Raw genomic sequence first — 13,827 nt, forward strand, 5'->3', positions numbered from 1 at the left:
GTTAACGACTGAGTACCAATAATAACTGATCCTAATAGAACAGCAATTCATATATAATAATAATTTCTGATGCATCATGTGACACTCAAGATTGGAGTAATTATGCAAAAAAATTTGATTTAAATTACTAGAATAAATACAATTGTAAACTAAATACAATACGAAAACAGTCGTTTTAAATTGTAATACTATTTCACAATTATTTAATTAAAATTTAATTATATATTTACAGTATTATTGATTAAATAAATGCTGTCTTTTTAACCTTAAGAACAAAAACTAATAATAAATGATATTATTAATACATCTAAATCTAATTTTAAAAAAAAAAACTTACTGATGCTAGCAGTGTACATTATGAAGAGAGTGAGTACAGGTGTAGTTGACACTAGTGCTGAGGATTGTTTAGCCTCTGTCTCATGTTAGTGACACCCAGAAGGCAGTGGATTAAGGAGTGATGGCAAGGTGATAATAAGCCACCCTGTATAAGGAACAGTTAATCCCCTTCAGCATCTCAGCTTTTTTCAGAATGTGTGTATTGTCCGCTTATGGCCTTCAGCTGATAAACTGGTCTCTTCATACCAGTAGTGTGACTAGAAGCTTTTCGGACTCTCCAGCGAAGTGGAGTGCAGTTCCCAGAACAGATGCTGCTGTTTAAACATAGCTCTTCTCACGGCAACACTGATAAAAACTCAGTCACTATTGGTTAGGGTTTCGACAGCTCAAGTGTTGACTTTTAAATTGAATCAGATGAGATAGTGAAGATATTATACCTTATTTCATATTAAAATGCTTTTGAATATTGAATTCTATTATGCTTTTATTTAACGATCAAAATTAGAAGCTCTGTATTTTTAAATACCTATAGGAAAAGACCAATGTAGATGCAATGTTGAAGCAAATGCTAAAAAGTTATTATACTGTTGAAGTCAGAATCATTATAATTGTTTTTTTTTTTTTCTCCAATTTCTGTTTAACGAATTTTTCCAGCACATTTGTAAACACAATATTTTTAATAACTCATTTCTAATAACTGATTTATTTTATCTTTGCAATGATGACAGTAAATAATATTTTTATAGATATTTTTGAAAATACTAGTGTTTAGCTAAAAGTGACATTTAAAGACTTAACTAGGTTAATTAGGTTAACTAGGCAGGTTAGGGTAATTAGGCAAGTTATTTAATGATGGTTTGTTCTGTAGACTATCGAAATATATATATATATATATATATATATATATATATATATATATATATATATATATATATATATATATATATATATATATATATATATATATATAGATTAAAGGGGCTGATAATTTTGACCCTAAAAAGGCTTTTAAAAAATTAAAACTGCTTTTATTCTAGCCGAGATAAAACAAATAAGACTTTCTCTAGAAGACAAAAAATATTACAGGACATACTGTGAAAATGTCCTTGCTCTGTTAAAAATCGTTTGGGAAATATTAAAAAAATAATAATAATTAAAATGAAAGGGGGCTAATAATTCTGACTTCAACTGTATATTCTGTATGTCATAGATGAGAAAGCCCTTTTGTGTCAGAAAAAATTTACAAAAGGGTTTGATATACATAGAAAGCATATTATGTCAAAGTGTCTATATTAATGTTTTAAGTACTTATGGTTAAAAAAAAATGGGCAAAAAGGGGTGAAAAACATTTCATAAAGCTTAAACAAAATATTTATGCAAAATGAAATTTAAATTAAATTTAAACTAATAAATGAAATTTGGTGATTTCAGAGTATAAAGATTTAAATGATAATAAATATTTTTAATAAATTTTGGAGCTGCACTTTAATAGACTAACTTACATTTTGATGCCTAATAAACCGCTGTTCATATTTAGTTGGATAATTAAATAATAACAAACAATTAAGCATTCCAAAATTGTGTTATATTTACAAAAAAATGCATGTTTACAGTACATATATTTTAAGTAATACATATTAATTTTAAAATATCTGATTTATATAAATCGAAAGAAAAGTCTATATATCAGAAAAACTAGTGTATAGTACAAATGTATTGCATCCAAAATAAGTTTGTTTTGATATAATATGTGTGTGTACAATGTGTATTTATTGTGTTTATATAAATACACGCATACGTTTAAGAAAATGTAGATTAGATGTAGATTAGACATGCAATATGTAATAATATACATGTATATAATATAAATTATATATGAATTTAAATATCTATGCAACAACATAGTTTTGTATAGTTTTGTTTCTAACACATTTACATTTTATATACATATAATTACACATGCATATATTATGTCAATACAAACTTTTATTTTGGATGCTGTTAATTTTTGCCCTGCACTGAAAAAAAAAATACATATAGATTTTTTTCCCTCTTTACTTAAATATGACAAAATTCATCAAGAAATAAATCATTTTTATTGAAATTGTTTCATATCCCATCTATGAGCACCTGTTTGATTCACTGATAGACCCAGTTGCATCTGTTTGCGCAGTTTGAGTGTGTCTGTTAGTACAGCTGGATCCAGGTGTTGCACTAACTGATTTCCTGTGTGATCTGTTTAGTTTTTCTCGAATGTTATGGGTGTGTTTGTGTGCACTTCATGTTGTATCTGTAACAGTACATGCTCAATAGGGCACTAGTATGCAGTCATAAGAGCAGAAGGTGTCTCCACACCCCACTGTAAATCCATAAACTCCACCACACCTCTCCAATGAGCAACAGCCTCAGCCCTACAGCCCTTTCAGATCCTTACTGTTGGAAAGAATTATTTATTTATAGAGGCCAATTTAAAATAGACATCCAGTCAGCTAGTATTATCTTGTTAGCATGCGTTCGGGTTTTATTCATGTTGGACGTGCTTCAAACTCTGATACTGTACATTGGTGGTCTATTCCTCTATATGGAAAAAATTACATTAGGAGAATTTAGTTTGTAAATGCTAGTCAAAATAAGGTTGTTTAAATGTTTAATGTGAAGTGTGGAGTGTTTTTTGAATGGACCACCAGTAGTACTTCTGGTTAGGATGGCACAGCCTTTTGGCCAACTGTCATCTTGGTTTAACTGTTGGCTTGGCAGCTCAATAACTTCAACCACTGAGCTACTGCCGCCCATGATGGTTCACAGAAAGAAGTTGTTTTCCTTTAGAGGAAGCCCATGCGCTCTTTATTGTTCTGGGATTTTTATATAGACCGAGAGGAACATTTTTAGCATGCATATAAGTAGACACATAATTGGACATGCATGTGTATGTAAACATGCATACAACAAATGTTCTGGGTCAGTAAAAAAAACAAAAAAAAAAAAACACTTATGTTCAGGAAGATCAATAGAGTGATAATAAAGACAATGTGTTAAATACATTTTCTAGATGTTTATCATTTAAAGGGCACATATTTTTCCCCTTATACAAGATGTAAGACAAGTCTTTGGTGTTTCAAGAATGTGTCTGTAAAGTTTAGCTTAAAATACCAATCAGATAATATATTATAGCTTCCAGAATCTACCCTTTTTGCTACAGTGTAGCTGTTTTTGTAGCCTGTGGCATTAAATGCAAATGAGCTGCTTCTCCCTGCCCACAATTCCCACATGTGTGCCTGCTTCTCATCATGCGTTACGTCAGATAAACAGCAGTCAGTGATAGACAAAGACACAGAGACAAGTTTAAATACAGTTCAGTGGTCAAAAATACCAAGTGAGTTTATTTCATGTATATGTGGTGGAGTTTATTCCAGCCTTTCTGAAATGATGAGTCTCACACAAATGCCATTTGCAGTATATACACACTCATATATGCTTGTTTACTGACCACATGCATCCCTGGTGATTATAGCGGTTAAGGATTAGCAATTTTAGTGTCTATTACATTATGACATGCTCTTTTTTTTTTTTTTTTTTAATGTTTTAAATTTATAAAACTTTAAAAATCTTAGAGTTGCAACAGATTTTTTAATCCCAGTTTATTTGCAAAAAACAGTTCTGTGGACGTGTATACATGTTATTATGGAGACATGCCACCTGTCAATCAATTTGGTATGCGGGGAAAACCGCACTCCCATGTCACGTTGCGGTGGGCCTCAAAATCACTGGGATTTAGATTCTATTTTAACCTCGGAAAGTTTGATTTTCTGGTTAATATTAAGCAATTTGTGTTTTTACTTTTATAGTAGTGAGACCCAAACCAACATATTTGGATGATTTCTGAAGGATTATGTGACAATGATGAAACCATGCTGAATATTCAGCTTGGTCATCACATGAATAAACTACATTTTAAATTGTTATTTTAAATTCCAAAAATGTAAACAAATATTTTTAAATTAGTAAATTAATATGTAAAAATGTAAAAAAAAATGCTATTTTAATTTTATTTAGAATATAAATATATGTAAATATATATTAAATTCATTTATTCATTAATTTTCCTTCGGCTCAGTCCCTTTATTCATCAGGGGTCGCCACAGCGGAACGAACCACCAACTTTCTGCTGGATAAGTCAAATAACAATAAAAGTGATTTGACTTATCCAGCATATGTTTTATGCAGTGGTTGGTCTTCCAGCCGCAACCCATTACTGGGAAACACCCATACATGAGTTCTCACACCAATTTAGCTTATTCAATTCATCTTTACCACATGTCTTTGGACTTGTGGGGGAAACCGGAGCACCCGAAGGAAACCCACGTAAACACAGGGAGAACATGCAAACTGTACACAGTAACGCTAACTGACACAGCAGGGGCTTTAACCAACGATCTTCTTGCTGTGAGGCAACAGTTCCACCCACTGCGAAAATTTATTTCTTGGTCGACTTTGTTTTTAAAGCAGGGTTGCTCAAACTTTTTTATGAAAGGTCAAAAACCAAACTTGATTGAGGCTAGTGGGCCTAAGGTAAATATAGTTGCCATGGGTAAATTCCTTATTTATTTAATAATATTTTAAAAAATACTAGAAAATATTGCTTTATATTAACTAATTCAGTATATGTTTTTACAGTTCATAATGGACGTATTACTTTAAAAACAATCTCATTTATAACAGAATAGAGTTAGACTAGTTTTTGCCTTGATTTGCTCACTGATGTCTTCTTCATAGCCCTCTATCCATCGAGCGACAGGATTTACATTTTATAAAATCAGATTCATTTACATTTCATTTCAGTTTGCTTTTTTGTAGCTCTAAAATAAAACAAACAAACAAACAAAAAAAGGATACTCTAAATTAATTGACGATCTCTGTTAAAGCCATTTTCCCCAACTCTCTCCACCATTCTCACTTCTCCTCTCAGATGGGATGGTGGGCCAAATTGAAGGTTACAATGGGCCAGCTTTGGCCCGCAGGCCCTACTTTGGGCAACTCTTCTTTAAAAGGAAAGTTCACTCAAAAACAAGTATTTGCTTTCTTTTAAACACAAAAGAAGATATTTTCAAACATGTTCCTGTAACAGTTGGCTTCCATATCTGTTTTCCCAACGCAATCTCATGGCAATTTGTAACTTTATGATTTAGTGGCTAATTCGTATGAATTCTTATGATCTAATTCGCACAATTTAGTACGATTTGCTTATCATATAACTATGGTTGGGTTTAGGGGTAAAGTTGGGTGCCACACCTCCATTTTAAAATCTGACATTTTCATACCACTGAACCCATACGAATTAGCCACTAAACTGACAAAACGTAAAACACTTACGTTTTCACCTTTCTTCAAAAAATCTTCTTTTGTTTTCAATAGAAGAAAGAAACTCCGTTCTGGAGTTAGTTTTTATTTTGGGGTGAACTATTCCTTTAGGCGAAACATTATGCAGTCTCATGACTACTTACGGCATTTAGACACATCATCAATTGCTGTCATCATTTGCCACATTACAACTTGACATCGACCTGATGTCGATTTTAATTTTTAAACATAACTCATGAGAACTAACAAATTCATTTTTGTTAATTATTCCACATAGACACCCTTATTAAAATGTCTGAAAATGTAGGGTGTAGTACAGTGTTCATGACTTTTCCTAATTTCTATAACAATTTTAGCAAACACTTTTGCTGCTCATAAAATACTGATAATTTATTCAATACGCCAGACTAAGTGTTTCAGACAGGATAAAGATTTTTCCGGGTATCAGTAAATGTTTGGATAAAGCATCAGTGCTCTTTTGTGAATTGGCTGCAGGTGCGAGGGCTGCGGAGCCGTCTTCCATGCCGAGTGCAGAATGCGAGCTCAGCCATGCCCACGGTGCGTTCGGAGAGAGCTGCACAAGAAGCCGGCGTCATTCTGGAAGAGACACGGTCCTCACGACAGCCCTGACGACGAGGTGCTGGACTGCTTCGAGCTGGACACCTGAGACGCATTACCAAGAGCAAAACTGTGCTAATGAAGTCTAAGAGCTGCTGTACCACAAGACTCTGTGCTCCCTCAGTGAAAGTGCTCTGTCAAAACCGAGAAACAGAGGAGCTTTTTTACCTTCTCCCTCACCTGAGAGAGATGGGCACAGAGACAATAATTCAGCTTCCGAAGAGCAGTGGCTTCATAATGATACCAATTTACCCTTCCCTTTCATCTACCAAATGACAGCCAGGGCCAACTGACAAATACAGGCAAAGTACGCTCGCACACTTGCACATAAACACACTCTCACTGACAGATGTAAAATAATGCACTTTCTGGCAGACTCACAATCCAAGAGCGATGATTCAAACCAATCTCTGGACACAAATAGAGCTTCTAATCCATTAATGGTTGGGTGAAAATGAGCGCTGCAAGATGGCCGTCATGTTCGGCTTCCCTTCACCTACAATACCGAAGACCCTTGAATCTCGATGGCTGAACATAAAAATAAATGTGCGTAGAACTTTTTATTTTTTACTTTTCTAGGGCGATTGCATTGTTACATTTGTTCTGTTTTATTTATTACAAGTTCATTGCACTTTAAGTATTTTGCCATTTTTGTCTTAAATCTTCGAAGCTTTCAGCTTTGCACACTCCATGATGGTTGAAGTTGGGGGTGTAATGTCAACTGGTGTCTCTTTCCGTCCAGCTGGAGCTTAGAAAGCTTGACTGTTTATCAACACTCAGTGGCGCTGCCTATAAGCAGCAGAAGCACGTTGTTCTTGCTAACCGCTCGGTCTGTGATTACAAACTACCCTCAGCCACCAAGCCCCGAAATTACAGTCTAGAGTTTTAGGGCTTTGTTTAGCATTCATACGTCTTTTTAACAAGAAACATAAAGCAAAGCCACCATGGACGGGCTCATAATTCATGTCCAACTGACCTCGGATTCAGATCCATGCTGCACCGTTGCATCCATACAATGGTTTTCTGAATATTTCAACTTAGAATTAAGATAAAAGTCTCATTTTGCTCAGTCAGATCTCAATCAGATCTGTTCTTTCCAATTGGACAATGAAGTGCTGCAGCCATAATTGCAAAGACGTCAAATTTATCAATGACTTTAAAGGAACACTCCTCTTTTTTTTGTAAATAGACTCATTTTACAAGTCACCTAGAGTTAAACAGTTGTGTTTTACAATTGTTTTTACACATTCAGCTTATCTCTGGGTCTGGCAGAAGCACTTTTAGCTCAGCATAAATTGTTGAACTGTATTAGACCATTAGCATATAACTCAAAGAGAGTTTAAATAATTTTCCAATTTAAAGCTTGACTCTTCATTTTCTGTTGGTCTTAGTAAGTACATGAAGTAACTACAAAAAAGTTACTATCTTCTAGGCCGATATGGCTAGGAACTTTGCTGCCATACCATGGCTGCAGCAGGCTTTAAATAAGAAATGATCAAAACTTTTTTGGAGCAAGATGCTAATGGTTTAATCCAATTTAATGATTTATGCGAAGCTAAGCTGAATGGATTTTGAACAAAACGGTAAAACTTTACTGTTTAACTCCAGGTGGCTTACAAAACAAGCTATGACCCTGCTGTAGTTACTTTGTGTACATGCTTAGAACAACAAAAAATGAAAAGTTGCTATTTTCTTGGCCGATATGGCTGGGAACTATACTCTCATTCCACCATAATAATCAAGGAACGTTGCTGCCATACCATAGCTGCAGCAGGCTATGAAAATGAACAAACCTTTTTTGGAGTGAGATGCTAATGGTCTAATCCAATTAAATGATTTATGCTAAGCTAAGCTGAAAGGATTTAAAAAAAAGATAAAACTCAACTGTCTTGGCGACTTGTAAAATAAGCTTTAACTCTTTTGTAGTTATTTTGTGTACGTACGAAGACCAACAGAAAATGAAAAGTTGCTATTTTATAGGTCGATATGGCTGGGAACTATACTCTCACTCTAGCATAATAATCAAGCAACGTTGCTGCCGTACCATGGCAGCAGCAGGCTTTAAAAAGGAAATCTATCAAAACTTTTTTAGAGTGAGATGCTAGTGGTCTAATCCAATTCAGTGATTTATGCTAAGCTAAACTAAGCTAAATATATTAAAAACTAGTAAAACTTAACAGTTTAACTCCAACAAAATGAACAGATTTCTAAAAAAGTGACATGTTCCTTAAAGATTTTTATAATGACTTGGCATTTCAATTCACGAGTGAGAAATAATACATGATTAACTATGCTTATGCCAAAAGTATGAATTTGAAAGGATTTATGTGTATTTTAAAAATGTAAGTTTCTAGTAAGTAGCTAGTTTATACTATAGAACACAACTTCAATGTTCACCGCAGACCTTATTTTACTAATCATGAAAACAAACAAAATCTCAATAGCTAAACAATGGCAGATTAATCAAATTAGTCTACACTTTTTATAAACAAAAGAGGCTGACTGTTCCCTAAAAATAGCTATTTTATATCATTTTTACTTCGTTTTTCCTTTTGTTTAACTAACAGTAAGAGAAAATGACAGCGGTTTAAATTAGGGTTGGTTAACTTTCTGGCCACTTCACCAGCAAACAGAGGCTTCAGATGTAAATCACTTTCAGCTTTACCACATTGGAACAATACCTGCACATATTAAAAAAAAAAAGCCATCTACAACCATCTGGTTATATTGGACGTGCAACAGCTGGAGCTTTGACTTCAAGAAAAAGAGAGTTACTTTATGACCTGCCGACAGTTGCGTATAGATAGCCCTCTGAAGATGGGTCTACTGTAGGTCAACTTGCATATCATTTGCTACCTTGTTACATTTATATTTTCTTATGGGAGAATGTGTTAATTCTGTTGAGCTTATGCTTGTTGTTTACTTCTGAAAGGGGTCAGATTTCGTTTGAGTTTGGCTAGTGTGTGATAGGATGATGGATGGATGATTGTTTCAAGTATTAGGTTTTTATTTATTGACTGTGTATTTTTGCCTGCCTTAAATTGAAAGCCAATGCATCGGCCTGTTGATGTTCTTCGATTAGCAAGCTATAGAAATAAAACATTTCAGTATTTATTAATCTAATCAGGATATCAGGCTGTAGAATATATTATAATATAATCACTTAATCAATTTTGTTTATTGCAGGCGAACTTACCTTACTAGAAAGGAATATATCGATCTCATTTTCTCATTAGAGATCTCATTATGACTCCATTTTCAACTTGAATTGAGCTTAAATGCACCATGTTTACTGATACTGTTAGATAGCAGTCGGATTGCTTTGAACGTTTGATATATCATGCTACATTGCGTTATTTAAAATCAGGGATTCTTAACACACTGAATAACGGTTATGGAAGGGAGAATTCAAAAGAAAACTCAGTGGATGTACTTGGCGAATAGTTTTGTTCTTTCAATACACCAAATTGGTCCTTTATTTTCATATTTGTTCAAGGTGTAATGGAAGTTTCTCTTTCGTTTGTCATCATGTTGTATATTTACATATCAGTTCTGTTTAGAAGTATTTATTGTATTATTTATATTCTTCCCTGCAATTTCTGTCTCAGTTTCCGGAATTTTCCCTGTGCTTTCTTGTATTCTGTAAACTCTCCATTACAGACGACCTCTTATGCAACTACAAATATTTGTGTTCCAGTACTGGTGTGGGGTTTTTTCCTCTTTTCTTTTCTTTTTACCACTGTTGCCAATAAAGTCAAATACTTAACACATCCACCTCTTTTTTTATTTTTATGAGTAATGTTTTCATCTGAATTGACTTTTAGGATTTCGCTAAGTAATTCCAATTCCGCACGGATTAGTTTCCTGGTCACAATCCAAGGTGGCAGCAGTGGAAAGAAATGCATCATGGCCGTGGCTGTGGTTGTGGTGTTCCCTTTTAGGTCCTGTGCAGCGGAGTGGGTCCAAGCACTGACTCACGGGCTAATCCCAAATTAAAAGCCACATGCTTGTATCTGGTTCTGTCTGGAGTTGCACCAAAAGCCACTGGACCTGTTTGAGACCACAGCATGAGGCTTGTAATTTTTTTATTTATTTTTTTTGCACAGCGGTTCCGATGTATAAACATGTGAAATTCAGGCTATGATGATATGATTCTATTGAGAATAGTTACCATGGAGGTATTTTCTTTATCTTCAAGGCATTTTAAATATTTGTTCAATCTATCCGAGGCTCAACAATTAGGATGGTCTGCTGGCTCAGAGTCTGCGTGAGGGAGACTCAGTTCAGAAGACTGAAAAGTACTCTCAAAATCGTTTTACACATGTATTTTTAATGCATTGCAAATTATAGGCTTAAATTTTACAAAATAATTATGTGTCTTTAAGAATGTATTAAAAACTACACTATTGTCTGGTATTATAGGCCAGTATTATGCTATTACATTTGTTTTTTTTTTTGTGAGAAATGTGATAATCAAATATAAACTTTTAGTTTTTAGATTTTTCAGATCTATAATAATAACAACAATAATAAATGAATAAAAATAATCATTTTAATTTTAATAATTATTCATATATAAAAAATGTAGTGCACACGTAAATAAATATGCTCATCAAATAAAAACAAAAATAAAAATAATAATTTCTTTGTTATATATAACAAAGAAACCTGGGGAAAGGAGTGGCATCCGGTGTGGTCTTCTGCTGCTGTAGCCCATTCGCCTCAAGGTTCGACATGTTGTGCATTCAGAGATGCTCTTCTGCATACCTCGGTTGTTGTAAGGAGTGCTTTTTTGAGTTACTGTTGTCTTTCTATTAGCTCAAACCAGACTAGCCATTCTCCTGACCTCTGGCATTAACAAGGCATTTGCACCCACAGAACTGCAACTCACTGGATATTTTATCTTTTTCGGACCATTCTATGTAAACCCTAGAGATGGCTGTGAGTGAAAATCCCAGTAGATCAGCAGTTTCTGAAATACACAGACCAGCCCGTTTGGTCACAAACAACCATGCCACATTCAAAGTCACTTAAATCACCTTTCTATATATATATATATATATATATATATATATATATATATATATATATATATATATATATATATATATATATATATATATATATATACATATATACACATATGTATATACATATATACATATATACACACACACACACACACACATACACACATACATACATACATACATACATACATACATACATACATACATACATTTTATCTGTTGATTCATTTCCTTTACTTATTAAAGTACATTTTGATTGATGTTTATGTTCTGTTAATAAGGTATTTTTAATAAGGGTAGTTAATGTGTTGTGTTTATATAATTTTCTGTTTTCTGTTGTTTAGATATTCAATCAGTTATGTGACCATCGAGTATTCAAATGAACTCCAGACAAACCTGAACATTGTTACCCTGATGAAGGCAAGTTTTGCCGAAACACATAGTTGCTGTTTTTAAAGAATAGCCGGTTACACTTTACAATAGGGTTCATTAGTTAATGCATTTACTAACATGGACTAATCATGAACAACACATGCACAGCATTTATTAATCATAATTGAACATTTACTAATGCATTATCAACATTCAAGTCCATGCTTGTTAACATTAGTAAATGCACTATGAGTTAACATGAACTAACAATAAACTACTGTATTTTCATTAACTAACGTTAACTAACATGAACAAATACAGTAGTAGATGTATTGTTCATTATTTGTTCATGTTAGTAAATGCATGAATTACCATTAACTAATGAACCTTATTGTAAAGTGTGACCGAATAGCCATGTTAATAAAGGCTTTTATTTTTTTTTTTGCATTTACTTTTTGTGTGCCTTGGACTTGTTTTTTTTTTTTTTTGTTTATTTTAAACAAAATGTAATTTCACTAATGTAATATATAATTATATATGATCTGTTCTGAATTCTGTTTACAATATTGTCCTTCAGGGCTTTTATATATATATATATATATATATATATATATATATATATATATATATATATATATATATATATATATATATATATATATTTTTTTTTTTTTTTTTTTTTTTTTAATTGGGAAAACGTCATCTATATTTATCTGGAAAAAAAATAAAGTTCAACACACAACTATTAAGGTGGCACGGTGGCCCAGTGGTTAGTACTTTCGCTCCCAGCAAGAAGATTGCTGGAATGAGCCTGTACTGGGCCAGTTGGCATTTCTGTGTGGAGTTTGCATGTTCTCCCTGTGTTCACGTGGGTTTCTTCTGTGTGCTTCATTCTCCCCAAAGACATGCGGTACAGGTGAATTGAATAAACTAAATTGGCCATAGAGTGTGTGTGAAAGTGAGTGTATGGGTGTTTCCCAGTACTGGGTTGCGTTTGGAAGGCCGCTGCGTATAAAACATGATAAGTTGGCGGTTCATCCCGCTGTGGTGAGCCCTGAAAAATAAAAGGACTAAGCCAAAGTAAAATCAATGAATGCATGAACATAACTATAAACTGTCAATCCAGAAAGTATTTATACTAATTTTAAATTTTTCCATTCCTGTATTTATATAATATATTTAGAATATTCTATATATTCCATACATGTGCAGGAAATCGAAGGTCCAGGCTTGTTTAATAAATTCTCTCCTGGTTTTTGTCTGAGTGATGAGTCTGGGTTAAAGCTAATATTCGGCCACCCCAGACGCTTCCTCCCTGCTTTACTTTTTCAACACTTCCCTCATGTTTTTTTTCCTCCTCCCCTACTCTTGAAAGAGAACAGTAATTTGTCCTGGCCTTAGAGAGCTCTAAAGCCTTTCTCTGACAGAGAATAATCCACCAGGATCCAGCCGCTGCCGATGGGCCGGAACATGCCAAGTCTTCCCTCTTTTGTGTGTGTTTTTGTGTGAATGTGCTTGTTCGCTAACTCTTAAAGCTGGTTTTGGAGCCTCAGCTTAAAATCGAGGCGTCCTGCTGATCTCAGACTCCATTAGGGTCTTAATGTGTGACAGCTCAATGCTAAAGATGCCTTTAAGATGGGTGTTTTCACACAAATCTGGACTTGTCGTGTCCTATTTTTTGGAACGGTGAAGATTTTTTCATGTCAAGAGGATGTTTTTAGGGATAAGCTGCAATTTTGTTTCTGGACACAATAAACAAAAAATTAATTATGGCGAAGTTGTTCCCTAAAGAAAAATAAACATTTTTCTTGTCATTATTTTAGAATATGTACTGAGTCTTAAGGGACACAAATTTGAGGACAAATTAAATTTCAATGTTTCTTTGTTTGCTCACAGAATGTTTGTGTTCGCTTGTAAAAAGTATTGAGTTTGCTTACAAAAATACTGCGTTTCCTCAAGAATCTTTCTGTCTACTCTTAAGTAATTCGTTTTCTACAGTGGCTGCGAGAACTTAAATGCACTGCAAGTTAAGACATAATGTGCAAATAGAGAGTTGCTAACATACTGAGAAAATATATTCATCAATTACTGAACAAACACACACAAATTCTCA

The 13,827-nt window shown here is 33.7% G+C and overlaps 1 protein-coding gene across 1 annotated transcript in view; it reads left to right on the forward strand.

The window, feature by feature from the left end:
• plekhm3 (pleckstrin homology domain containing, family M, member 3) overlaps positions 1–10,082 on the forward strand; it is a 62,189-nt gene extending 52,107 nt beyond the window's left edge. Inside the window, exon 8 of the mRNA XM_021474190.3 lies at positions 6,190–10,082. Within this exon, the coding sequence (XP_021329865.1) occupies positions 6,190–6,361 (172 nt within the window). The 3' untranslated portion in view covers positions 6,362–10,082. The remainder of the gene's footprint in view (positions 1–6,189) is intronic.
• The last annotated feature ends 3,745 nt before the right edge of the window (positions 10,083–13,827 follow it).

This window comes from Danio rerio, chromosome 9 (genome assembly GCF_049306965.1).
Source record: "Danio rerio strain Tuebingen ecotype United States chromosome 9, GRCz12tu, whole genome shotgun sequence".
NCBI classification, from domain to species: Eukaryota; Metazoa; Chordata; class Actinopteri; order Cypriniformes; family Danionidae; genus Danio; species Danio rerio.